Source organism: Ascaphus truei, chromosome 2 (genome assembly GCF_040206685.1).
Source record: "Ascaphus truei isolate aAscTru1 chromosome 2, aAscTru1.hap1, whole genome shotgun sequence".
NCBI classification, from domain to species: Eukaryota; Metazoa; Chordata; class Amphibia; order Anura; family Ascaphidae; genus Ascaphus; species Ascaphus truei.
In genome coordinates this window covers 80,020,962-80,048,905 of record NC_134484.1, presented here as the reverse complement: position 1 = coordinate 80,048,905, position 27,944 = coordinate 80,020,962, and the positions used below count along the sequence as shown (strand labels likewise).

Sequence of the window (27,944 nt, the reverse complement as noted above, 5' to 3'; positions counted from 1 at the left end):
TGTCCCGGTGGCCAGACAATTTTTTTTAATGTCCCGTTTTTGTGGAGGTCGGAGGATGCTAGTAGAGCCGGGCCGGTCAGAAGTCAAAACTTTGGGCCAGTAGCAGAGAGGAGGAGAGGAGCAGGATTTGCGTGTAGCTCACCGACTCCTCCAGCCATTAGGTGGCACTGCTCCTCCTCTACCTGACTGCAATGTGCTTTTAATGATAAGATAACGTGTGTTTGTTTTCTATTTATTTATTTATCCTCTCTCCCTCTCCCTCCATTGTCTCCATGCTTTCATTCTGTCTCCCCTTCTCTCCCATCCTGTCTTCCCCCCCTCCATTTTCTCTTCCCCTTTCCCCCATTCTCTCTCCTCACCCCCTATTCTCTCACCCACCTCCCCATTCTCTGTCCCCCTCCCTCCCCTTCCCCCATTCCTCTGCACCTGCCCTCCCCCTCTCTCCATTCTCTCTTCCCTATCCCCCCATTCCATCCCACTGCTCCCCATTTCCTTGCCCACTCCCTTTCTCACCCCTCCCTCTCTCCCCCTTGTCCATTTGCTCTCCCCATCCCTATTCTCTATCCTCCTCCTCCCCCACCACTCTTCTCTCACTCACCGCCCTCCACTCTTCTCTCCCTCCACCGCCCTCCATTCTCTCTGCCCCTCCCTCCATTCTCTCAGCCCCATCCCTCCCCATTCCCTCACCCCTCCATTCTCTCTCCCCTATTCTCTCCTCCTCTATTCTCCCCCCCTATTCTTGCTCTACCCTCCTCCCTCCATTTTCTCGCCCCTCTATTCTCTCCCCCTCCTCCTTTAATTCTCTTTTACCCTCCTCCTTCCATTCTCTCTCTCTCCCCTTCTCCCCAATCTCTCTCCCCTCCCCTTCTCTCTCCACCCCCCCATTCTCCCCCTCCCCCATTCTCTCACCCCTCATCCTCTCCCCCATTCCACATCGCCTCCCTCTGTCACCCCTATCATCCCCCTCTCACCCCCTCCCTCATTCTCCCCCATCTCTACCCCTCCCATTCTCTCTCTTGGCTCCGTCCTCCATTCTCTCTCCCCACTCCATTCTATCTCCCTCCCCTCCTCCCACCATTCTCTCTCCCCCCTCCTCCCTCCATTCTGTCTCCCTCTGTTCTCTCTCCCTCCTTCTCCTTGTAAAGTCTGTGGAATAGGAGAGAGGGAGAGAACAGGGGGGGAGACAGAATGGAGGTAGGAGGGGGGAGAGAAAGAAGGGAGCAGTTGGTGATATCATTTTTTATATATAATTTTTTTAATGTGTCGCTGTTTTTACATTTGCAAACCCTATTGATACCTTATTAATTCCCATCTTGATTACTAAACATATGCATGTAGACATCTTCTGTATTTCATATTAATGGGAAGAGAATTAAAAAGGGCAAAAAAACATACATTAAGAACTCAAACATATGTTAAACTTGATGCTTTTCATTCCGATATTCATCATCGGGAATATTTAAATGAGCATTTGGTCACACTTTTCTCAAACTTATTTATATAAAAGGAAATATTGTCACTTTGAAAAACTGATTAAAAGCAGAAAAATTTCTGAGTATTTCCTGGATATTTTCTTTTTCCATCATGTATGTTTGTACAAAGACATGTGGAGTACAACAGACATGCTGCACTGAGCATTCATGAAACACTAGCGCCTGTGTGGCCCTTCTCTGCTAAAAGTTAAAGACTATGGTATAATGCTACAGATTTGCAGATATATCTAGTGTGCTGCAGCATAAAACAATTGTATTAAACAATAGTATAAAATAGTTACCTGAGAAAATACAAAGACTTGGTAAAATGGTCACCTCGACAAAAAATGTGCATTTAAAATAAGCGTATTGACTGCACCTTTGAAGATCTTCCCCTTTCATCCTATACTAAATCAGAACAGAATTTTACATTTTCTTTTAAAGTCTACCTCTCCATTCCTCAATTAATGTTGCTGGTTAATGATATGTAACCTTGTGCATGATCAGTGTCACTATTCCCAGGCATCTGAAAGAATATGACCTTTACTGTGTTTTGACAACAGAGTCTTGAGCAGAGCCGTGTGCAGGACTTGATTAGGGGACAAACATCTCTCGCAGTGGAAGCAGTTTACACTGGTAGCATTCAGTATGGTTCAGTAATATCCAATAATGTTTATGTTACACTGCTGGTTTTTATAGACCTCGTTGTGACTGATAGGAGCAGCTTGAATAACCATGCATTTTTTTCTACTTTTTGTTTTATGAAGAACCTTTTTGATTCCTTGAGTCGACTGCACGGTGATATACAGTAGTTTACAAGACATACTGGTTTACATACTGTACTGCAAACTCGAACCAGACGCCATGGCAAAACATTTCTTGAAGCTTAGCTGAGCTGTTCTGCAACAGTTTGTACAGAATAAAGTTTAGAAGATATTTTAACAATCAGGGACTAAATATGTACAAACTTGAGAAGATTTGTTTTTCACTCAATCTTTTCCTAAAACGTCTCCTCAAACTTTTTGGGCAAAAAAATTGCAGCAACTTGTCAAGGTTCTTGTCAAATTAGCTCAAACTTGTCTAAGTTTTAGCAAAATTGGTGTACCAATATCACCAGCAAATCTATACTCAAACAACAAACAGACCCTACAATATGACTTTACCTCAAGGGTGACCAGACCAGTCCTAGTTTTTCTGGTATTGTCCCTGTTTTTGGCATTGTGTCCCGACGACATTTTAAAAAGTGCGAAGACGTAGCGTTTTTTTGTTTGCCGTTGCCGCGTGCATGAATGGCCCACGCCGATCACAAATGCGCTTCCGGCAAGAGCCAATCACGCACGCGTGGCTGGCGAGCTGATCCTGCACATGCATGACTGGCTCTTGCTGTTGGCGCATGCGCGAATGGCCCACGCACTGCCAGGCAAGAGCCGGTTGCACATACGCGGCTGGCAAGAGGCGATCTGGCTCTTGCCTGCCACACATGCACAATCGGCGCAGGCCTTTTGCACATGCATGGTCAGCGCGAGCCTTTCGCACATGTGTGGTTGGCGCGGGCCTTTCGCGCATGTGTGGTCGGCGCGGGCCTTTTGCACATGCATGGTCGGCGCGGGCCTTTCGCGCATGCGCAACAGTTCCGGGTTTTCACTGGCAAAATATGGTCACCCTATTTATCTCCCACGATTTTTGAGGCAGTGGAATTGAGTTTGTCTCTTACTGGGAAAGTGAGTGCGAACTTTTAAAACTGCAAATCTTTCCTCTGTGAAAAAAGGGCAAATTTTGCATGGATCGCAAAATTAGGCAAAAAGTTTGCACTACTCTACCTGGGACATTTTTTGTTACGTTTGAAATATACACTCTGTATAGCCTATAGACTCGAACCTAAAACTGTTACATTTTTAGGGAATGGCAACTTACAGTAGGTCCCCATTTTCAACAATTTCTGCTATTTTAAACTAAACGGACAGAGAGACACTCTTTTAAAGGAGAAGCTCTCCTCCCCACCACTTTTTTTTTTATTTATTTTTTTTGCTTTTTCCATAATATGAACTGGAGATTCCCTTCTGGCCTAATCACAATATTTTAATTTTAAGGCGCTCCATGGTTCCTGAGGCATCAACCTTTTTGCTAGTAAAACACAGAAAAAGAATCCAGTTGGCTGCTGATGTCACTTAACATAAAAATGTGACATTTTCCATTAAAATCAAAAACATTTTTTTTGCTTGCAGGAACGTACGCTGGTATATATTCATATCATGCAATGGAAAACAAATGACAGTTTCTAATTTTCATATCCGGGAAGTCGGGGCATTCCTGGAGCAAACAAATAGCATTGTTCCTGGTACAGAATATGGGGGGGATAAAGGCTATTGATATATTTGTGCTGTTTTGTTTTCCAAACTACTAATCCCTACAAAGAGATCAAAAATAAAATAAACACTGGAAACGAAACCCCAATCAAAAAGAAAAAATATCATTAGCTGGCATGACAGCCATGACATGTAGTGATCCCCACTGGCCAGTGACGGCTCCACTACCCATGAACCATCAATGCATCCACTAGTCTAGAATCACTATGAGCATGAAATGGAAGCGTGAGAGGCTGGCTCCTTTAGCAATATGAGTGCTATCGTTTGCTATCATTATGTTCCAGAAAAATAACGGAGCTTGAAGTACTAAATGTGTTTATCGTTCAAAGTATGTTATTTTTAAGGGCACTGAATGCATATACAGAGGAGACTTTGTTTAATGCAAACAAAAGAATTGTATGTCACCGTTATATTATTATAGCCCCTCTGTTTGTGGGTTATTATAGCCACGCGTTTGGTTATACAGATAAAAGCTGAAATTGGTCAGTTTCTTTATTCTTTTCTATGTTCCAGGAGTACGGCAGATTTAGTTTGCAGTTCTTGCTGTCGCCTAATACAATTGTTCTGGGTGATTATGGGAAATATTAGATATGTGTTTCCAGTGATAAACTGTGATGTGCAACAGTATTTATATCCAAGGGAACATTGGGTCAGTCATAGAACAAAGCCATATGAACAAAAAGAGGAAGAACATTCATTGGGAAAACAGAGCAGTGTTTTGAGTTTCAGAAATGACTCAACAGCCTTATAACCATAATCATAGTCATGTGCCCACTAAGTTTAGCAATAATTAAAGTGTCTTTCATGACACATCATCAGTAAACTGAAAACTTGCTGCATTGTTCTATCTTTTCTGTATGTAAGTATGCGTGTCTTTATTTATATAGCGCCATTAATGTACATAGCGCTTCACAGTAGTAATACACGTGACAATCATATAAATAACAAATAATACAAAAGACAGTGGGAGGTTATTCTGGTAAGTGCGTCTGCAAAGGGCCAAGCTTTATGTATCGTGTCTAGTATTATTCGGCTGATATAACTTTAAACCATATTTCCGATGTGCTTATACTGTACCATCAAATCTAAAACTTGCAATGTTTCATAATACATCTAAAGTACAGTATCTCCATCATGTATACTGGTTTTGTTCGACAGCCAGTGGCATGTTTTTGAATTTTACAAGAACTGATGACTGATTTACCAGCGAGAGGATATTCCTAATGCTGTTCTGACCTTCTTCACTGAAAGCCTTTTTCATTTTGATACTCGTTTCTATTTAAAAAGGGAACTGAAACAGGAATGACTGGCAGTTCCAACAAAGATATAGGTTAAAACTTAAACTTCTACAGTTCATATTTTCACAATTAGAGGATTCTGAACAGAAATAAGTAGATTATGTAAAGTACTGTATATAAAGCATGCTAACATTGTTTGTGCTATGGATTGCTAGTACCAGCAATCATTAATTAATATGGTCTATATTTATTTATAAAAAATGTATTTTATAAAAAATGTTTTACCAGGAAGTAATACATTGAGAGTTACCATTTCGTTTTCAAGTATATGTCTACATTTTAATAAATAATCGATTAAAAAACTAGAAAAATAGAGACTTATGTGGATATATAGGGTAATCTTAGGCCATTGTTCACTAATTGGTCAACCTAGGTTAGGCACTGACTTTCTTGCCTAAGACTCCCAGCAAATTGCTATTTCTCTTTATAAATAATTCTGAATAAATCCATGATATATTTAGATATGGATTTGACGTTTGGGCACTTTCACTCGTGTTTTGGTTATCAACATTTTTCGTGTTTTGGTTTTGAAAATCAAAAGGTAGACAAACTTTTTCGAATGTTCAACTTTTTGCAACAGTTTGCACTTTTTTCATTCGCAAACTTAAAAGTTCACACAGTTAAACATTTATAATAGAATTCTACTTTTGCCCTTTATATCTTGTTTGCTGCTCAGAGAAACTATTTAGGGAGCAAAGGGGGCAGTTACCACAACCTTCCACCTGTTTTGGATATCAAATTAAATTATAGTATATGATTATCTACATTGTCCATCCTGATCAGATACTTATATATGAAATCTTCCATTAGTTTTCAGTTTGAGAAATATTGATTTCAGTTTTAATAGGACCCCAACTAATTTGATCACTTTCATACATTAGTGTTTTACTAAAATTATGATAAAATAACATAAATATGATTCAATTATATTCTTTTTTTTAAATTATGTTTTAATCACCTTGAAGCTTGGAGCTTAAGAGCTATTTAAAGTCACCTTTCCCCCCACTTTACATACACCTTAAATGGTGCACATGTTGGTATTATGTGATGTTATGTACAAATGAATACATGTATTCCTACATGTATCAGAGAGGTTTTGCCTGTTAATGTATGTCCTTTGTTTATTTTTTAGACTTGAAGTTACATCTCCAGTCCACAGACTATGGCACCTTCCTAGCAAATGAAACAGGCTCACTCACAGTATCTAATATTGACGAAAAACTGAAAGAAAAACTCTTGACTGAATTTCATTACTTTAGAAATCACGCTTTTGAGCCACTTGCCACCTTTCTTAACTTCATCACGTAAGTGAAATATTTGTCGGCAAATCAAAACAAAAAATTCAAATTCCAATGCAAATTACGTGATTGTCTGAATAAATGTTGTCCTATATTTTATTCTCTCTTTTATATGGACAGTTTGAGTAAGGTTTCTTCTGTCTCTCTATGCAATCTTCTTCCTTTCTCCAGGCAAACCATTCTAAACCTACAGCTCTGTTACATTATGTTATATTGGCATCTCTTAACCACCAACCGTACCCCCCAAAAGAGGATTGGAAACTGTATTACTCCTTCCTTCGGTCTTCTGAAAACCACTGAAGAAAATGTCACGCAATTTCTTTACAACAACCATCCATGGGTTCTTTTTGCTTCAACACTGTATTCAAATCAAAGAAAGCTGCCTTGCTGGTTGTACTTTTTGTATACTGTATAAGAACCCTTGAAAATACTTTGCCCTTCCTTAAATACCTCTGTTGTCTTGCCACTAGATAAGCTATTGACTATGGCATCTCTTGCAAAGCTTACCACTTTCTCACCCTTCTCTATACATGACTCTTGACCTCCTAAGGGCTCTGAGAAAGAAAATCATCTCATAAAACATACCCATGATCCCCTTGAAATAACAAACCACTGTAGTTTGGGGGGAAAAAAGAACACAGCTTTTATTAACATCACTGATAACGTAACCTATAAATTGGGTGTCGCGTACGGCACACCTGTGAGCATGTGACCTGCATACAGGTTAATCTGGGTTAATACACAGATCTCTAGCTGACCCACTTCCGCAAACGTCCCTCAAATGAGTAATATCTCTCCTCATTCCTTCCCACTATACTATCTGTCACAGACAGTACACTTGTGAGCATGTGACTTTTAAATGCAACCAGGGTTAATACACATGGCCAAATTAACCAACTCACCTTTCTCCTTCACAAAGGTACTTCAAATTAGTTCATATTAACTCCTTACTCAATTGAAATCTAATTGTATTGTATTGTATGTCTTTATTTATATAGCGCCATTAATGTACATAGCGCTTCACAGCAGTAATACATGTGGTAATCCAATAAATAACAGATAATATAAATAACAGATCATGGGAATAAGTGCTTTAGACATTAAGGAAGAGGAGTCCCTGCTCCGAGGAGCTTACAGTCTAATTGGTAGGTAGGGAGAACGTACAGAGACAGTAGGAGGGAGTTCTGGTAAGTGCATCTGCAGGGGGCCAAGCTTTATGTGCCATGTGTTCAGAATAGCCACAGTCCTATTCATATGCTTCTTTAAGCAAGTGTGTCTTAAGGTGGGTCTTAAAGGTGGATAGAGAGGGTGCTAGTCGGGTACTGAGGGGAAGGGCATTCCAGAGGTGAGGGGCAGTCAATGAAAAAGGTTTAAGGCGGGAGAGGGCTTTAGATACAAAGGGGGTAGAAAGAAGACATCCTTGAGAAGAACGCAAGAGTCTGGATGGTGCATAACGAGAAATTAGGGCTGAGATGTAAGGAGGGGCAGAAGAGTGTAAAGCTTTAAAAGTGAGGAGAAGAATGGAATGTGAGATGCGGGATTTGATCGGAAGCCAGGAGAGGGATTTCATGAGGGGAGATGCTGAGACAGATCTAGGAAAGAGTAGAGTGATTCTGGCAGCAGCGTTAAGGATAGATTGTAGGGGAGACAGGTGAGAGGCAGGAAGGCCGGACAGCAGGAGGTTACAGTAATCAAGACGGGAGAGAATGAGGGCCTGAGTCAGAGTTTTAGCAGTCGAGCAACAGAGGAAAGGGCGTATCTTTGTTATATTGCGGAGTAAAAAGCGACAGGTTTTAGAAATGTTTTGAATGTGAGGGGCAAATGTGAGAGAGGAGTCGAGTGTGACCCCAAGGCAGCGTGCTTGGGCTACTGGGTGAATGATCGTAGTTCCAACAGTAATGTGGAAGGAGGTAGTAGGGCCAGGTTTGGGAGGAAGTATGAGGAGCTCTGTTTTAGCCATGTTGAGTTTAAGGCGGCGGAGGGCCATCCAGGATGATATAGCAGAGAGACATTCAGAAACTTTGGTTTGTACAGTAGGTGTAAGGTCGGGTGTTGAGAAATATATTTGTGTGTCGTCAGCATAGAGGTGATAATTAAACCCAAAAGATGTTATTAGGTCACCTAGAGAGAGTGTATACAGAGAAAAGAGAAGAGGTCCCAGGACAGAGCCCTGGGGTACCCCCACAGAGAGATCAATAGAGGAGGAGGAGGTATTAGCAGAAGAGACACTGAAAGTACGATGGGAGAGGTAGGATGAGATCCAGGATAGAGCTTTGTTCCGAATGCCAAGAGTATGGAGAATGTGAAGGAGAAGAGGGTGGTCCACGGTGTCAAATGCTGCAGAGAGGTCGAGTAATATGAGCAGAGTGTAATGACCTCTGTCTTTGGCAGCATGGAGGTCGTCAGTTATTTTAGTGAGGGCTGTTTCCGTGGAGTGAGCAGTACGGAAGCCAGATTGTAGAGGGTCTAGGAGAGAATAGGTGTTGAGAAAATGGAGCAAGCGAGCGAATACAAGACGTTCAAGTAGTTTAGAGGCAAAAGGCAGGAGGGAGACAGGCCGATAGTTAGAAAGACAGGTAGGGTCAAGCTTGCTGTTTTTGAGTAATGGTATGACTGTTGCATGTTTGAAGGAGGATGGAAAGGTTCCAGAGCAGAGGGAGGAGTTAAAAATGTGCGTGAGCGTAGGGATTATAGTAGGAGCTAGAGGTTTTAGGAGATGGGAGGGAATGGGGTCAAGAGGGCAAGTGGTAGAGGGAGAAGAGGCGATCAACAGCGACACATCCTCCTCTGAGACAGTGGAAAAAGAGTCAAGGAAGGCAGGAGGAGAGTTAGGAAGAGGTGTAGGATGGGAGGAAGAAACAGAGGGGATGTTCTCCACTGCCACCACCCAATAAATATGCAGACAAAATATGTAATTATATACATATGCAGGTTTTCTTTTCATGCAGCTGGTTGCGACAGGTTCAATGCCAGGACCATCCTTGTTCTAATTATAGAGGTAAACTAGCTGATATACCCGGCGTTGCCCGGGCGTGGAAGGGCAGGGGGCATGGAGTGGAAGGGCGGGGGGGGCCAAGGGGCGTGGAAGGGCGGGGAGGGCAAAGGGCAGGGGGTAAAGGGCATGGAGGGGCAGGGGGGCAAAGGGCAGAGGGGCGGGGGTGCCAAAGGGCAGGGAGGGGTGGGGGTGCCAAAGGGCAGGGAGGGGTGGGGGTGCCAAAGGGCAGGGAGGGGCGGGGGTGCCAAAGGGCAGGGAGGAGCGGGGGGGCAAAGGGAAGGGAGGGGCGGGGGGGCCAAAGGGCAGGGAGGGGCAGAGGGGCCAAAGGGAAGGGAGGGGTGGGGGGGCCAAAGGGAAGGGAGGGGCGGGGGGGCCAAAGGGCAGGGAGGGGCGGGGGGGCCAAAGGGCAGGTAGGGGTGGGGGGGCCAAAGGGCAGGGAGGGGTGGGGGGCCAAAGGGCAGGGGGGGGCCAAAGGGCAGGGAGGGGCGGGGGGCCCAAAGGGCAGGGAGGGGCGGGGGGGCCAAAGGGCAGGGAGGGGCGGGGGGCCAAAGGGCAGGGAGGGGCGGGGGAGTCTAAGGGCGGGGCGGGGGGCTAAGAGCAGGGAGGGCAGGGGGGCAAGAGGGCATGGAGGGAGGGAGGGGGGCAGGGAGGGAGGATGGGGGGCAAAGGGCAGGGGGGGCAAGAGGGCAGGGAGGGAGGGGGCAAGAGGGCAGGGAGGGAGGGAGGGGGGCAAAGGGTAGGGGGGCAAGAGGACAGGGAGGGGGGCAAGAGGGCAGGGAGGGAGGGGGGCAAGAGGCCAAAGGGCAGGGGGCAAAGGTCAGGGGGAGGGAGGGCAGGGGGAAATGGCATTGGGAGGGAGGGCAGGGGGGCATATATATATTTAGGCACTGTACCGTGTATTAGTGTCTTTGGATGTAGCACTGAGCTCTGTCTGTGTTTCATGTTCTGTCTCTGGTTTTAAATAACATGAATGCAATAACATTTGCACATACATGGCAATACAATGGTAACATTGCAATAACATGGCAGGGCTACCTCAATAGTAGTAGGCCGGGTCAGGCTTCCTCAGCATATTGCCCTGACTATCAGGCACTCTTATGGAATAGAATCTTTTGTTCCCAGACGCAGAGATATATTCTACGCTATTCTGGCGGATACTATGCCCCACATTCCATACTTTTATCAACCTCTGTATTTCAGCTTGTTTTGCAGCCTTGCGCTGACCCTCCTCCCCTCGGGGTGATACCCCTACCATAGGTGTGACAGGAAGAGAAGGCATAACAACACCATTAATCATGGGGACATCAGGCATTTCTGGTGACAAGGCCCAAGGGGTCATAGTGTTAACATTAGGGTGAACAGCATCAGGGTGTACTGGGACAGGGCATGGTGGAATGAGCACATTAGAGACCAGAAACTGGGAGACCATTAAGATCTCCTTGAGCGGAGTCATGCAAGTGTCCACAGTCCCGGCAAGTATCCTTATGCCACGGCTCATGGCAATACTTGATCCCGCTGAAGCAACAGCGGGAGCACCAGGGGAGCTCCGTTCTCCCTTTCTCCCCCGGCACTGCAGGAAAAAGGAGTCAGAGGACTTGGCACTCACCGAGGCAGCAGCAGTATCAGGTAAGCCCTTGCGGCCTTCTCTTCTCCAGGTGGTGGAGCTAAACTCAGAGTAAGGAACCAATAGAACGATAGCCAACTTGGGAGCGCGGGATTTCCCGACCGGTACCTCGGAGGTTGTGGCACCCTCGCTGTCAGCGTGGATCTTGGCAAGAGGGTCGAGCGGCTCTACCGTCACTCCAAGCGGAACAGCAGAGAACCTCGGCAGGACATCGGGCACGTGGCTGAGGGTCTCAATCCATACCGCAGAGCCGGAAAGGGAGCTTCCCTTCCGCTCTTCTCGGCATGGAGATTTGACCTCAGATTGGAATCTTTAAAAAACAGTATTACTGACCTAAGGAAGAGAGGAGAACTCTCAAGCTTGTCTTATGATACCTTTTTTATTTGGACTAACAATAGATATCACCTAATACTGAGGTACTCATTTACTCTGCACTATCGCAACTAGATTACCACAGCTATTTCTACTTTCATGAGTTGTATAATAAAGCTAACTGGTAATTTCTCACGTTTGCTAAGGTATTATTTGGAATATACAGTATGGCCTTTGTTTTAACCTCTGTCTTCTTACCGTAGGTACAGCTACATGATTGACAATGTGATTCTGCTGATAACGGGGACTTTACACCAACGTCCTATTTCTGAACTGGTTCCTAAGTGCCATCCACTGGGCAGCTTTGAGCAGATGGAAGCAGTTAACATTGCTCAGACTCAAGCAGAATTGTTTAATGCTATTTTAGTTGATACACCTCTTGGTAAGAAAATTAAAAATGATTTATCTTTTGTCCTCAATTGTCATTTTTCTTTAGTGTCACTATCAAAGACACAATAAAAAGCATAACAGAACACGTACCAGTCTTGAAAAAAGTGCATCTATACATAGTAGTTACAGTAGCTGGTCCAGTAAAGAACAATTCAATGGATCTAATAAAAAGAATAAGGTATACATAGATGTTATACACTAATTACTGTTTTTATATTGTTTTAAAATATATATTTAAAAGCCCTTTTCTCAACTGATCTATTTAAATAGACTCATAAATAAATGATTGATTTTATCAAGATTAAATTTACTCATACAAAATCCTACTCTTTTATTGCTCTCGTTCCGGCGGACCTTTCAAACTAAGATAACTGATTGGTCCCAGCACACTGCAAACCATTGCTAGGTATTAATACATAGCACCACTCTTATTCCTTTATTTGATACATAGTAGCTAATTCTATATGTATCGAAGCTTCAGTACATATGGAATCAGCCATATAATAACAATGTTGTGCTTTCAGATGTGATTAATGGATATTTGTTTCTCTCCTAGCTGCCTTCTTCCAAGACTGTCTGTCTGAAAATGACATGGATGAAATGAACATTGAAATAATGCGTAACAAGCTCTACAAGGTAAGAGACGGGTCTGGATGAACCATTGCCAGATATGCTTATACATTGCAGATTAGAACACTTAAAGAGTTGCTTTCATTAAAGACATTTTGTAAACTATGCATTAACATTTTCACTATTTTAAAGGTGGTTCGCTTCCAAATGTGGTGGAAAATACATTTGCAAACCAATTTACTAAAAACGGAGTTTTAGAAGTGTTGCTGTATAATCATTGCATTTATTGTCACCTCCTACTCATTCCTTTTATTACATTGCCACAAGAGAGGCCCTGCAAAGTATTGAAACCCTCCGTAGCAATGTGTGTGGTTAGGTAAATGTACACTTTAGGTAGGTAACATTTAAGATACCTACCTAGTTCACAACACTATGTAGCCAAAAAAGAAAACACAGAGCATATCATATGTAACGATGTAGGAACATCTTGGTTGGAGAGTTATATTGTAGAACTCCCATTTGGAGGGACTCGGAATCTATTCTTCAGGGTTCTATTTTCCAGCATATAGACAGGAGTTTCTGTGCGCTAGTCAGAAAACAGAAGCAGAGCACAGCCAAGCTATGTAGTTATATATAAAAATAAAAAGGTCTTTATCCAACTATGATAACATAAGAATGAATCTTGGTTTTGCTCTGCTACTGTTTTTCTTTATTTTCTGATGTATTTTGAAAACAAATATACGTACGGTATAATTATGCCAAAACGTTAAAGCCCGCACTGCTCCTCATTCACTAAACCATGTGTGCGAGTCATTTTACTAGATTATATTTATAAATATCAAGAAGTAAAACAAAAAACATTTTGTCATTTATATTTTATAAGTAAAAAAAAAACTATAATTTACGCTGCAATCAGATATTTCCCTGGATAAAATGTGCCACAACCTGTTTAAAGCTAATCAGCATATCCGATTCTAATATATCTTCTCATTTTTTTAAACGTACCCACAGTATCCACCATCACTGCCTCACTTGGCCTAAGCATTTTTTTTTTGTATCATGAATGCTCCAGTGTCTCCACTCTCAGACTCTGACCTTCAGTATCCTGATTACATATTGAAATGACCACTTCTGTAGCAGTGGAAAAGTGTCAGCACAATTGACTAGCATGCTTTATATATGTAACTAAAAACTGGATTACAAAAACGCAAAAATTACTATGAGCATAATTATAATTAACACTGAAGCATTGCCTTATTAATTTATCTGCCTGTCAGCAATAAAACCAGATGTACAGTATAAACAGATGAACAATTCCACAAACATTCCAGTCAATTTTGACTACATTAAAACGAATAAGTAGAATGTTAGGTAGGAAAAACCTTGAAATCAGCGACATCAAGGCTTTAAATAAGAAAGATTCCTTTTCACTATGTTTATATACTGTAGTGGGGACAATGCATGCACAGTCAGTGCTTTCTCATTAAATTCACTTCAAGTGGGTGATGTATATTTTCTTATGGTGCATGAATAAATATTCAAAGGATCTAGAAATCCCAGCGTTGTGTTGCTTTGTGTTGTGTTGTGTTGCTTCTCCCTTCGTGTATTACTTAGTGCAAGTTATAATCTGGTTTCCTATTGCTTTTTCTTGCAGTCATACCTGGAAGCCTTCTATAACTTCTGTAAATCACTAGGAGGAACCACAGAAGACATTATGTGTCCTATGCTTGAGGTAAAAGCAATTATATTTCCTCTACAGAAATCAGAAATCATATCAGATCTCAAATTACCTCATATGCCAATCTTAATTTTTTACCTAGCTTTGTTATATATATTATTATGTATCAGATTCAGCCATCTGCAATAAAGACAATCTTGTACTATAGGGGCCAATTCTCTTAGCTCCAAAGTGTACTGTATCAATCTGCTTCTATAGAGCCCTTTCCGATCGGATTGGCATGCTTTGCTATTCCATAAGCTCTTATCACGTCTAATTCATGCGGAAAAGGTTTTCTAAGAAACAGTTTCACTCCGGCTGTACCAATCTAATCAGTTTGTCAAAAATGTTATAATCATAACTGCAGTTCCCGTATATCCTTTATGCAAACCGCTTCTAAAAACGTTAATTTTTTTCACACAACTTCAAGGGTGGCAAGATTCAGGGCCGCCAACAGGGGGGGAGAGCCGGGACAAGTGTCACGGGCCCAAAGGCTGCAGGGGGCCCGGCCGGTATTGGAAGTTGGGCTTTACCAGAGGTCAGGCAGAACTTATGCGTCCGACTGCGGAGGCTAGTGTTGTATGTATTGTGGAGGAATTGTGTGGGTACTAGGGGTTTATTGTGTGTGTGGGGGGAGGGGGAATTATTTGTGAGTGGCCAGGGTATGAGGAGGGGAGGAGGGGGGGGGGGATTGCGGGAACAGGATTGAGTGAGAGGGGGTAATTGAGTGATAGCGGAGAGGGGAGAGTGTAAGAGTGGAAAGGGGGTGTAAAACAGGAATTGAAGAAGAGAGAGAGGGGTGAGGGTGGAGTGAGTGAGTGAGGAAGAGAATAGGGGGAAAAAGAGAGACAGAGGGGGGAGAGAAATACATGTGGAGGGGGGAGAGCAAGGAAGTGTGAAAGGGGGGGGGGCTCACAGGACCACCAGCACGGGGCGAGGGGGCGGCAGTCAAACTCTAGACCTATGCACCAGGGAATCTGTCGGCGGCCCTGGTGAGATTGGTATTGCGACTTACATCCAGAAAAGGGGAAGGGAAACACAAAATGGATGTGCACCCTAAAAGAATTCACTTATATGCACAGCAAACTATTGTAAAAATTAACTTTTAATAAATACCTTAAAACATATATTACCAAAGTAATGTGTAATGTGGATTAAAAATATATTAAATCAGAAATATCTGGCATCCATGTCTTTGATTATTGAGTCGTGCTGTCCCAGATGTCCACTTAGTATTGGTGGGATACAAAAGACAGGGGATGCTAGGAGTTAGGGTGTTACCCCCTCTGGAGCAACGATGAGACCCAGTAGTGAGAATATATAGTTGTACACAGATAGAGCTTCCTTGCTAGATAGACCAGCACTGCGCACTGCAATAAGGGCTTTGGTGTGTTAAAGTGCAGGTGCCTGGGTAGTAAAGCTAACACATACAGTGTAATGATGATACAGACACTGCAACATACATCCACCAGACACAGCAGTGCTGGGGTGAATAACACAGAAATAACTGTGAAAGCACCTCACATAGAGTGCAAGGAAAGCAGGCACACAAACTGTGGAAATAAATGAATAAACGACTCTCTGCTAGGGTCTGCAAAGTTAGGGCCAGGAGACTACAGACACTACATTAAAACAGCTCCAAGTAGGAGACTGACAACATTGCGCGTCCAACGCGCGTTTCCCTCCAGCAAAGGAGCTTCTTCAGGGACAAGTATTACTGGGGGAGAGAGGGCTGAACCCTTTTATACCCCTTCAATACCCTAATTACAAAATCAATTGCTGTCAGCTGTTGCACATGCGCACTGATCTCACTCACAGACTGACTCAGCAAAGTACTCAAACACCAATAAATGAATTATCAGAGAAAGTTCCATTGTTTGTACCTTTATTTAGGCATATTCCCAACATAAACCGGCTGTTCGTAGAGTTTTTACAGCCATAAACCGTGATCGCCATATTCAGTGTCTAATGCGCATGTGCAGGGACTTAGACAGTATTTTCATTCTAGTCCGTGCGCATCGCGCATGCGCGGGGACTTAGATGTATTTCCATGCTTTTTCGTCTCCATTGCGCATGCGCGAGGACATAGAGCGCATTTCTATATTTATGCCAGTACATTACGCGTTATATAGTGCCACCGCGCATGCGCAAAAACTTAGGTTATAGACAGTATACCCTCCGTCATAGTGCGCATGCGTTGGGACTTAGAAATAATTCCGGACGATTACATGCAGCGCTAGTGCGAACTGCGCATGCGTAAGAACTTAGAATTTCTTACAGCGATCTTTGTGTATTGCGCATGTGTGGGCACTTAAAATCTTACATCCAGAGCCTGAAATAGGGGTTTGGCTGAGAGCGCAAAACCCATATGTCAGACTGGGGAGGGAGTAAGCGCCACCTCAGGTCATTCCGCTTCAAAAGCAAGTATAATCTGGGCATGTTTGCTGTTAAACCGTGCGGTATGTCACTTTTTTAGATTTAGAAAATGTGATTTGCAATAGAAAGTGTTTTTTTCATATTTAATTCCGCTACTTCTGAATATGCCGGACTTCGTATTTTGGCAATGTCAACTTCGGCGCTGCGAGAATAGGCACCATAGCCAGTAAAGGAATAGTGCTAGCCTGCTAGGACAGGTGAAATATGGAGAATTTGTGTCACTCCTCCCTGCCCCCAAACCAACCATGGCATACACATATTATTTGGCGGGGATTGGTTTTAAGACACTTAAAAAATATTCCTTCAGTCCTTACTAGTTCATATACTATTTCAGACTTACTTGTATTGCATTATCTTTGTATAGCAGTAAAAATATTACTTTGGTCAAAATTCCGATCATATCATGAATGCGGTGTAGACAATTTTTTGATGTACTAGACTTTTTGATTTGGTTTAGAGACAAATTGAGTAGTGTGTTTAATGAGTGCTATTTCTTGTGCCCAGATAAATAGGGGGCTATTTTTAAGACTGTACAAATATTTGCTTTGAAGGGAGTTATTTAGAACATTCCTTTTTTAGCATCAAAGTACCGAGATTCTTTGTTCTGATTGTACTCCATTTTTGTCAGCGAGGAATTTAGAGAGTGGTTATATTAAACTACTATATTATACTATGATAAACTACGTTTATTTGACCAATATAATTGAATTAATTAATTTTTTCCCATGTCTTGCTATCAATATTTTCAATTTTTCTGCATCCAAAAATGTCTAGGTCTTAGCTGGTGTAAAAAGAAAAATGGAGGATAGGGCACACGGATTTGAGAAATAGAAAATATTTATTAAAGCAAACACAACGTTTTGACCTTATAGTCTTAGTCAAGTGAAAAAAAACTGCTTAAGAAACATTCATCAAATGTATGTAACTAAAACAAATCATTTGTTACATGTGTTACACGTTACAGGGGAGGCCAATATCTACTAAGTGGTACTATGCCATAAGACACATTACAGCCTATTAAAGTGAAAGAAATGTGTCCTATGGAATGGCATTTAGTCTTATATGCACCATATTATTATTACAGTGATACACCCCACAATGTTACAGAAACACACAGCTTTGTTAAGTCCCTTAATGGGATGTTAACCTAACTTAATATCATGTTAACACTTACAAAGCATCGTCAAAGGACAATAACAGAATGTTAAGGAATGTTTTCTCCTGTAAAGAGCACTGTATTAAGTATAGTGACCGTTGGTGATAATGACATGAAAATTATATGCAAAAGTGGCAAAATCAGTTAAGGTTAACGAGTGTACTTAACATGACGTTGATTAGGTCATACCACATCTAGACCATGAAATAGGGTTTTGTCTGTATTGGTGTAATGCCACAGTTAGATAGAATTTAAACGGCATGGCATTATTTCCCTGTCCTCTCCTCTTTTTCTCCTCTTTTTCTCCACTTCAGCAAAACACCTATTTTTTAGTGTCTGGAAAGGAATAATGACAAGACTGACCAAATGTCACATTATTGGAATATAACACGTTATGCCAATGCTTAGGAGATGTAGTATGGCCATTGTTTTTACATAAAATTAGCTTGGAGGTTACCATGTTAAGTCAGGAAACTTTAATGTTAATTTTAGGTAACGTCATGTATGTAAGCCCCGACCTACAGATGTGCTCGCCTGTGCTCTCCAGCTAGGCCAGGAAAATCTAGGAAAGTCTGGGGCTCTCCCACAGAAACGCTGCAACATTTCTGTGATATTTCTGCAGCCAGGCTAATGGCCCATCTAATTAAAACAGCAGGGGTCCCATGCATTTGAATGGGACTGCAGGAACCCCCGCTGTGTTAATCCAATGGGCCATTAGTCTGGCTGCAGAAATATCACAGAAATTTTACACTTTCTGTTTCTGTGACATACAGTAGCCACTGATTTTCCGAAGGCTAGCCGGAGTGCACAGGCGACCACATTGTAACAGAGCTTAGTGTATTTTGTGCTACCTCTTCTTCTATGTGTAAGTTTGGGTCAAGTGTGTGTGTGTGGGGGGGGGGGGGGGTGGGGGGGTGTGGGGGGTGTGGGGGGGGTGAGGGGAGGTGGGGGGGGTGGGGGGGGGGTGTGTGTGTATACTCCCCTTATAGAGGAAGAAGGGGGAAAAAAGCGTTCCTCTTCTCTTTTTTTTTTTTTAAGCACTGGTTAAAGCATCGTATATCAAGTGGATACTCTATGGTAATGAAATACCACCTAGAAGTTTTGGAAGTACAGTATGTGGTGCCATGTTCATGGTGGAAATGTAATTTGTCTTCCTTGAAAAATCTCTAACCATTTTATTACGTCTCTCTCAAGTTTGAAGCCGATAGACGTGCATTCATTATCACAATAAATTCCTTTGGCACTGAGCTCAACAAAGAAGAGAGAGAGAAGCTATACCCCACATGTGGAAAGCTGTATCCGGAAGGATTGAAATTGCTCGCCAATGCTGACGACTATGACCAAGTCAAAAACACAGCAGAATATTATTCGGTATGTAACTCTCAAAATGTTATCTTCAAAACATTTGTATCATTTATATTTTTTGCCTGGGGAATGACGACTTGAACACACATGATAGTACATATATCTACTGTATTTATTTATTTAAAAAAAAATGTCTAATACATTACTCACCAAGAAACACTAGTATACTTGGTACTCTGTACATATACATATCATATGTATATGTGTATGAGTTTGTGATTTATGTCTGCAAAATCTAAAGTTAAGATATTGTTTTTGCGAAGTAAAATGGGAAATCAATTCACATTCTGTCATTTCATTTTTGATTATGTTAATACATTTAGGCTACTTGGAAGGAAGAATAATGAAAAGAACCATTTATTGAATTACATTACATTACCAACATCCTGAAAACAACTAAATCTTCCCTACACTGCCACTTGAAGGAGAGGGATTTATGAGCGGTAATTAGCAGGGGGATATTAGGCCAGGTTGAACATTTTGATTAAATGGGGGGAAAATTATTATATTATATATTACTATTCTTCTGAAGTACAGTATTCCAGCTTTATTATACAAATAATATTAAATGATGATGATGTCAAAGAATGCTGATGTCTAAGTTACATAATAATGTAGGTTACATGAACCATTATTTTTAGGAGTACAAAGCATTATTTGAAGGGGTCGGAACCGGCACTGGGGAAAAGACACTGGAAGACAAGTTTTTTGAAAATGAGGTACTGTAAGAAACAATACGGTTCAAATGTTAAACAATCCAGTCATTTATATTTAATTTTGCATTTATGTGATTATTATGAATGTTAGAAATATTAAAGTGCAAACGTTGCTTTTTTCACTGCAATTTGTTTAATTTCAGTATAATTGTTTCCTAAATTATGGTGATCATCCAACTAGAAACGAAACAAAGCAGTGTATACCGTATTGTATGTTTTGTGGTGTGGTGTTTGGTTACATACTAAGCACTGCTGCAGGGTATCACATCCTGATCCCGCGTTGACTGTAATTCAAGTCAATGGACATTAACGTCGGATCAGGGTGCAATACCCCGCAGCTGCACTTAGTGAATCTGTTTAAAATAGTAACAAAAACACTTCAGGGCTCAGAGTTCAATAGAGTCAATCCACATGTATCCCACAGGTTATGTCAGCATTTCCCAGCCTCCGATACAATGATAAGAATAGATTATGATGCATTTTATCTATAGGAGCAAAACTATAAAATCCCATTGATCCTCAACTTTCTTATACTTAATACTGCTTATAAGCCTGCATTTCACATATAACTAACCCTTTCTAATACTGTATATTCATTCTATTCAGCATGATACATAAATCCTGCAGTACCACATCATTAAGCCTTTCATATTTCTTAAGGGAAAAGTGAGGATCATTAGTTAAAAAATGTTGTCAAAACATGTTAGATCTACCACCTCAACAATGCAATCCCCAAAAGGTAGGCATAAAGCTAACAAAAATATTTGCCTTGTCTTTTGTGCTGGGCTTGCCCTGATTCTCTAACTTGAAACCGATCATGCCACTTTCGATCGAAATTTCCCATTGAAATCCTGTAGCTCTGTTTTGTGTACATTGATTAGAAATCCACAAGATCTGACCTAGTACAAACCTCTCTGTTTACAGATCCAAATCAAATACTGTATAGCAGACTTCAGTCATTTGTTTTTCATATTTGACACATGAGAATGTTGCTGTAAACCAATTCTTAGTTTTCTGTATCATGCCACATTTCTCTTCATTTTCTTGTATTGGGATCTCCTGATATCTTCTCATCATATAACATATGTGTGTATATGTGTGTATATTTGTTTATGCACATATACACAAATATACATACACACATACAGATCTGCAGAGAGCATTGCAGAGGCTCAGTGCTCCACTGCATAGTTTTAAGTGGCAAGAGGGTTACCAACGGCGAAGCTGAGCTTGCGTTGAGCACCCAACGCTCCAGACCCAGCTGTTGGGTGCCTGAATGTTTTTGATTGTGTGTGTGTTTTTTTTTATACAGTAGATCAGCTTTAAGCATAAACCTGTTTTTACATATGGGATAATTTTTTATCCTAATGGGATATTTTATGTTAGCGTGTATGTCAAATGTAACAACAAATTACAGTCAGTTTAGTTATACAGTAGCTGTATTAATTAAATTACGCTGATTTTTAAAAGAAATAAAAAACATGTATTTTTTTTAATATACTGTAACTATTTATTAATGATTTGCTCAGTTGTACTTAACTATGTATTATATGGCTACGTTTAAGAGTTTTAAATCTAAGTCATTTCTGCTTTTCTTTTTTCCGTAGGTAAAAATGAACGTGCTGGCCTTTAACAACCAGTTCCACTTTGGTGTGTTCTATTCGTACATTAAGTTGAAGGAACAGGAATGCAGAAATATTGTATGGATTGCTGAATGCATTTCCCAAAGACACAGAGCCAAAATTAATAACTACATCCCTATTCTGTAAAAGGGCACCCGTTGGCTTATTCGACCTGAAGAGAACTAAAATGCTTGCAGGTTGTGGTAACTTTTACTGGGTCAACATGCTGATTCTTAACAGTTATTCATGACCTACTAACTAAAGTCACCTTTGCGGATTACCAGCCAGACTTCTCTGGTATGCAAATCTCAGGTAAAGAGTATTTGCACCCATTCTTCATGTTGTCCCAGTAAAAAGTTACACGGGCTGCTCGAATATTTATTTTATAATCATTTCTGTTTTTGATAATGAGGCATTAGAATTTAGAGAAAAAATATTTGGTGAAATGGCCTAACAAATCATTATAGCTGATTAACTGTTCAGTGATGTTGTTGTTTTTCATAAACGTTGAAATGTACGGTATAAAAACGTGTATTTAAAACGTATTGCTTTTATATAGAGTACACAAGTGATTGTTATACTATCTAAGAGTAAAGATCGTGCACAAGTAAAAGAAAAATAACCATGTTAACTACATCGCAATAACAGTTTAAATTGCACTAATACCATTCCCCTCAGTTGTGTTTTACAGCACTTCTCTGCCATGGCATTTTGGTAAATAAAACCCCAAATACATTCACACATACTTGGATTCATTTAAAGAGGACTTTATTAATTCCCTTTTTTTATGGGGGACATAGCAGTCCTGTGTACTACTAGTCCAGTTCTTGGTGTGAAGCTATTCAAAATAACTACAAACTTTCCACACCCTGTGATATATCCTCATAGTGGCTCAGTGACTGGTGAACCTGAGAGAGTAAACACACTGGCTCTGTTAAACAATAACACTGAGTTTGAAGCAGGGGAGCCTGGCTCAATTCCTGGTGTCAGCTGTTTGTGACCTTGCGCAGGTGACTTTATCTCCATGTGCCTCAGGCACTAAAATCATAGATTGTAAGCTCTATGGGGCAGGGGTCAGTCTGTAAAAATTCCTATGTACTACACACTGTACTGTAATTGTGAAGCACTTTGGTTCCCATTGTTCTATATGAAATAGTTCTTATTATTTTCCATACCTTACTATCAATCCAATTTGTCATCTTTAAAAAAAAATAAAACAGAAAACCAATACTCCATAGGTCTTTACAGCAAAATATAAAACTTTTTTTTGTGGACTGTTTTATATTTTGCTGTTTTCGTGACAGGATTTCCCCCTACATTAATTACCCAGACAGGGTATAGCGTGCACCCGAGGCAATACTTCTGCTTATTACTAGGTACAGTTGTAATCCAACATATGAGATCTGTTTTTCAATCGAGCCTTAAATTCATGGGGGCTACTTATCATAGAAACCCATATACCGTTGGAAACAATGATACTTCTGATAAATATCTTGATAAAGCATTTAATTTTCCAAAATTCTAAATCACTACCGATAAAGTTCTGTAGCATTAACAACTAATGATTTTGCGGGTTTCCCAATCAATATTGTGCTAATTTTAACATCTTATTTTGTCTTGTTTAAAAACTGTATTATGTAATTAGCACAGTAAATCAAGATTAAAACAGATTGCCTTATCTTTTATGTGTGTTTTTTAATTATTTTCGTAAAAGTGACATTTTATATTTTCATTTGGTAATGTTTCTGTATCTGCTGTGATGTAATTTAGGCAATGAGAGAAGTATAACAAAAATTGTTACCGCAATAACAAGGTCTATTGAAAGATCCATATTTGCAATGGACTGTTAATAATACTGTCAAAATGTATGTTTTATGTAATCAATAGGGGGGAAAAAATAGAATAATGTAGAAAATATGTGTAGCCTGGAGCTCCCGCAGCTCCTTGAGACCCCCCTCCCCTTGGGCAGTTCGATCGCGGGTGCCGAAAGACCCGACGGCTGCTTCCAAGGGTGGGGGCTGGAGCAGGGAGCAGCGCGGCTTCCCCTGCCTGCGGCCGGTTGCCGGGGACGCGATCGGGCCGTTGCTAAGGCCGCGATCGCGTCTCTAAGGTCCCGGCGGCCGCAGAGCAGGGCGCCGCCATTAAGGACCGTCTCGCGCATGCGCAGTGGACGCGTAGGCGCAGGGAAAGCCCCAGAGCTAGGGATAGCTCGCGCGAGCATAGGGACAGCTCAGGGAGAAGAGAGAAAGCCCGGGAAAGATTGCACACGCGCAGTGGAGGGTAAGGAAAGCCCGCGAACCCCTAGCCTACCAGGGAAGGCTCTGAGCTGGGACTACAAATCCCATGAGCCTCTGTATGCCCCATGTGACACCAGGGAGCCAATAGGGCTTAGGAAGGCCAGGCAGGCAAAGAGATACATTGTTTGCGCTGCAGCACGTTTTTCAGTTGGAGCTGGGGAGCTGTGAGGGAAGGAAGGGTGCAGAGAGCATATGCAGCTCCTGCATCGAGTAAGGTCCCCACATCCCAAGTAAGGCCCCAACTCCCCACCAGGTTAGTGGGTAAGTGCTGAGGGACGGCCCAGATAGGGACGCTGCCCTTAGTGCGTGTCTGTGTGCTGTCTTGTCAGGATCACGGCTGGCAGTGCTGTGAGGCCTGACAAGAAGGCATAGTGCTAGTGTGCAGCAAGTTGCTGTACGCGTTCCAGAAGTTTGCAGTGCGTAGCTGCTAGTGTTAGTGTTAGGGTTCCAGGTTGCTGTGTTGAGTGTTGCATGTGACGCTGCCTGTACTGAGTGCAGTGTGTGTGCAGCGCGTGTTACTGTCTGCCGGCTGACTGAGAGCTGTGTGTCGGCTGCAGGCGCGTTAGGATAAGTGAGTTAGGAGCTAGTTGTTCAGTGTGTGTATATCACCAGTGCCAGTTGCACGTGGTGAGCTGCCAGAGTCTGGGATCCGACAGAAGTTACAGGGAGAGTTATTCTGCATGCAGGGACTAGGGTAGAGGTATACCCCAGGGCCCAGTTAGTCCCCTATGACACCAGAGGAAGCTGTATGATATAGGGTTGGCCTTAGGACAGGGACTCCTTCACCATATTTAGAGCAGCAAGAGGGATGCTGTCTGACGGCCTCTGACTGTCTGACAGCGTGTTCAGAGACTGTGTTAAAGGAGCATTCCGGCTGGAGATTCCTTTCCTGCGGATGCAGCGTGTGCACCCATTCCTGCAGGGAGCAGCGCAGCACGCCGTGGGATCACTGTGCGGTGTTGCTGAGTTCCAAGGATTTTCCTGACCAGGACTGGTCAGGGAGGTAGTATATATTAAGTGCACCACCGGGCCCCAACACAGGGAAGCGCTATCCCTCACACTCACACTGGTCTTTATTGTTGGGGACACTCAAGAGACTGCGGGGAATGTGATGATGGACATGTGGGTGGGGGGATGGTATGCATTCAGAGTGATGCACTGTTATTGATATATTGTTTTGATGTTATGCAAAGAGGTGTTATTGGAGTTACAGGTTATGTTCAGTAAATACTGTTTATTCACACGGTGTGTATTTACTGTATGGTTGTTCTGGTGAGGGCACACTCCCACCCCGTTGGGATCCCTCATCAGTGGAGGCGCTGCACCGAGTGTAAGTACATACCCCAGGTTCCCCGTGGCGGAAGCTCAGCTCTCCTGGTTGCCAAACAGGTATAGCACCACACTGATAAGTAGTCAGACACACCTACCCACCTCAATCTCACTTAAGGGGGGGGAAAGAGGGCTACATTTGGAGGCGCTGCTGAGAGCCAGACCTGGGGTGCTCTGTTCCATTTTTTTTCCCCAAATTGTCCCAGTCCTATTTTTGTCGCCATGTTTGTGAAGTCCGGACACGAGGTCCTTGCCTGGGCTTTGAGGCAGTATATGGAGCCTGGCCGGGTAGTGGCAGTAGGAGGCCTTCCCGCAACTATGCCCGCGGTTGAGGTTCAGTACTCTATGCGTAAAATTCCAGGGTGGCCGCACGCATGTGTTTTAGATGAAGAACACGATCCCACGGCCCTATGGAAATCGATACTTTTTGTAGCAACCCCCACTGCGGATATATGCCTGGCAGAGGCACCGTCCACCCTGTGTATGCCCGGGGGCCCGTCTGAGGGATACCCCCTAGTTTACGCAGACCTAGTAAAATGGCGTCTCCCGCCAACGCAGGAGAACGCACGTGCTGCTGACTGCAAGCCGGCACTAGATTGTGTTGAGGAAAACTGTCCGGGATTGGCGGGAAAACCAGAAGGCTACCCCCCTATCTATACAGAGAGCCCTAGTGTAATTGCAGAGACTGTGATTAAAATGGAGTCTCTCTCTAGCAGTGAGTCACACCTAAGATGGCGGCTCCCGCCAAGTCGGGAGAGCACCAGGACTGTGCAAGAAATTGTTGCAGAGTATTGTCCGGGTTGGGCGCGAAACCCTGAACCCCGCCCCTGCACTGTGAGTGACTCAGCACAGAGCCAGAACCACTCCTTTGCAGAAAGGGCCACTCCTTCAGATTCCACCAGGGGGAGCAAGCCTTGTTATCTTCAACCATACAGTGATGCAGTAATAGACTCTTGGTTTTCTGAGGAGGATGATGAGATAGACTGTCAGGACATACACCCCAATGTGTATGTGGCCTGGCGAGCGCCAGGAGAGAGATTCAGGGAAAGTGCCCCTCCTTCAGATTCCACCAGGGGGAGCAAGCACTGTAACTTTCAACCATACGTGGATGAGACAGACTGTTCTAGGGAGGAGGAGCCTGACCTCTATATCACTCTGAGTTGTGCTGAAGTTAAGTCTGTCTTCAGGGAGAAATTACTTAGGGATTCCCGCTACCAACAACCGGTTGTGGAGGGCCCGTGTGCCCGAGTGAACATTTCAGATCCGGTTCCTGAGCGGGACGAGGTTGAAGTCCCATCGGTGGCGATGCGCCTACCGGCGAACCACCCCAGCGATTATACAGAGGAATCACAGGGTAAGGTGTATATACCCCCACCTTCTTCTAGTGAATCCAGCGACCAGTCACTTGTGGCGATGCGCCTGCCAGCGGACCACTTTAGTGACAGCAATGAACACCCTATCTTGGCGGATGCAGAGCCTGCTGTGGGCCCGTGTGCCCTAGAGGAGGTGTCTCCCGATGTTGCGGACCCTGCTGTGGGCCCGTGCGCCCTACAATGGTCAGTCCGACCTACTACCGAGGTACCATCGGTCCTAGAATGGGGACCAGTACCAAACGACGATGAGGGTGAGTCGACTGCCCCAGGGGTGTCGGGGGTGAGCCTCCAGGTGACCGCGGAGCACGATGGTTCCTTAAGTCTGGTCACCCGGGTGAAGGGCTCCCCTCTGCATCGCGTCCTGGCGGAGGTGTCCTCCTTGGGAGAATCCATCCCAAGCCAGTGGAGTGGTAAGGAACTCCCTAACTCCCGACAATCTCCGATGGAGCTGGCCGGGAAGAAGGCCAGAGTTGCGGCTTCTGAACGGAGTATGAGCCCGTGCGCTCCGACACAAGTGGTCCCAGGACTGGGATCCAACGCTCCCGAGTTTTCAGCGCGTAAGTGGACTGCCCCAGAAGTACCGGGGACAGGTCCCAAGACGGCCGAGGTGGGAACTGACAGCATCCCCGAGGACCTGTTGGCCACCGTGAATCACCGCAGTGGTCGGGTGTCTACTCTTTACCCCCGGTCAGGTGAAACAGAGACATTGTCCAGTGCTCGCTTTTCAGTGAAAGCCTCGCAAGTCCGTAGGGACAAGGACTGTGTAAAGGAAGATCCAGGGAGACTGGCCTCCTGTAAGCCCAAAAAGGAGTGTGCCATTCGCCAAGTCGTGGACCGCGGAAAAGGTCCTGGCCTCCTGGTCTGCCGCATCCCTGCCGCGGATGACCGGGTAAGGGTCTGCTTCAGAGACACTGTGCTACTCCTTCCACCAGGGGGAGGAAGTAGCGAAGAGCCAGTAACTGTCGCTTTAGAGTGTGCTCTCCAAGAAATTTTTCTAGGGGAGGCTCACGGACGCAAAAGTGAGGTACCCCCACATGTTCAATTAGGGGCTCCCCACAAATGGTCTCAGCTAGTCTCGGGTATAGTCTGGTGTGAAGTGCAATGTAACCTGAAGGGTAAATTCGACACGTGTTGTATGTTCTGTGCCATGCATTTTAATTGTATATACCTTATGTCAGGGTATGGCGTTCTCCAAGCGAGGACGTTGGATTTTCCACCAGGGGGAGAGTGTAGCCTGGAGCTCCCGCAGCTCCTTGAGACCCCCCTCCCCTTGGGCAGTTCGATCGCGGGTGCCGAAAGACCCGACGGCTGCTTCCAAGGGTGGGGGCTGGAGCAGGGAGCAGCGCGGCTTCCCCTGCCTGCGGCCGGTTGCCGGGGACGCGATCGGGCCGTTGCTAAGGCCGCGATCGCGTCTCTAAGGTCCCGGCGGCCGCAGAGCAGGGCGCCGCCATTAAGGACCGTCTCGCGCATGCGCAGTGGACGCGTAGGCGCAGGGAAAGCCCCAGAGCTAGGGATAGCTCGCGCGAGCATAGGGACAGCTCAGGGAGA

General features: G+C 43.5%; 1 protein-coding gene across 1 annotated transcript; it reads left to right on the top strand.

Moving 5' to 3' along the window:
* The first annotated feature begins 6,246 nt into the window (after nt 1-6,246).
* Nucleotides 6,247-23,077, top strand: ATP6V0D2 (ATPase H+ transporting V0 subunit d2). The gene is made up of 7 exons (XM_075588482.1): nt 6,247-6,440; nt 11,629-11,807; nt 12,372-12,451; nt 14,040-14,117; nt 18,889-19,065; nt 19,701-19,778; nt 21,383-23,077. Exons 1-7 carry the CDS (start codon nt 6,247-6,249, stop codon nt 21,542-21,544), a joined length of 948 nt encoding a protein of 315 aa, XP_075444597.1. The 3' UTR covers nt 21,545-23,077.
* The last annotated feature ends 4,867 nt before the right edge of the window (nt 23,078-27,944 follow it).

Excerpts from the sequence above, each read along its gene's own strand:
- ATP6V0D2 (XM_075588482.1), top strand. The coding sequence starts at position 6,247 with ATGTCCTTTGTTTATTTTTTAGACTTGAAGTTACATCTCCAGTCCACA. Across the intron at positions 14,118-18,888 it reads TTATGTGTCCTATGCTTGAG|TTTGAAGCCGATAGACGTGC; the intron begins GTAAAAGCAATT and ends GTCTCTCTCAAG. Across the intron at positions 19,066-19,700 it reads ACACAGCAGAATATTATTCG|GAGTACAAAGCATTATTTGA; the intron begins GTATGTAACTCT and ends CATTATTTTTAG.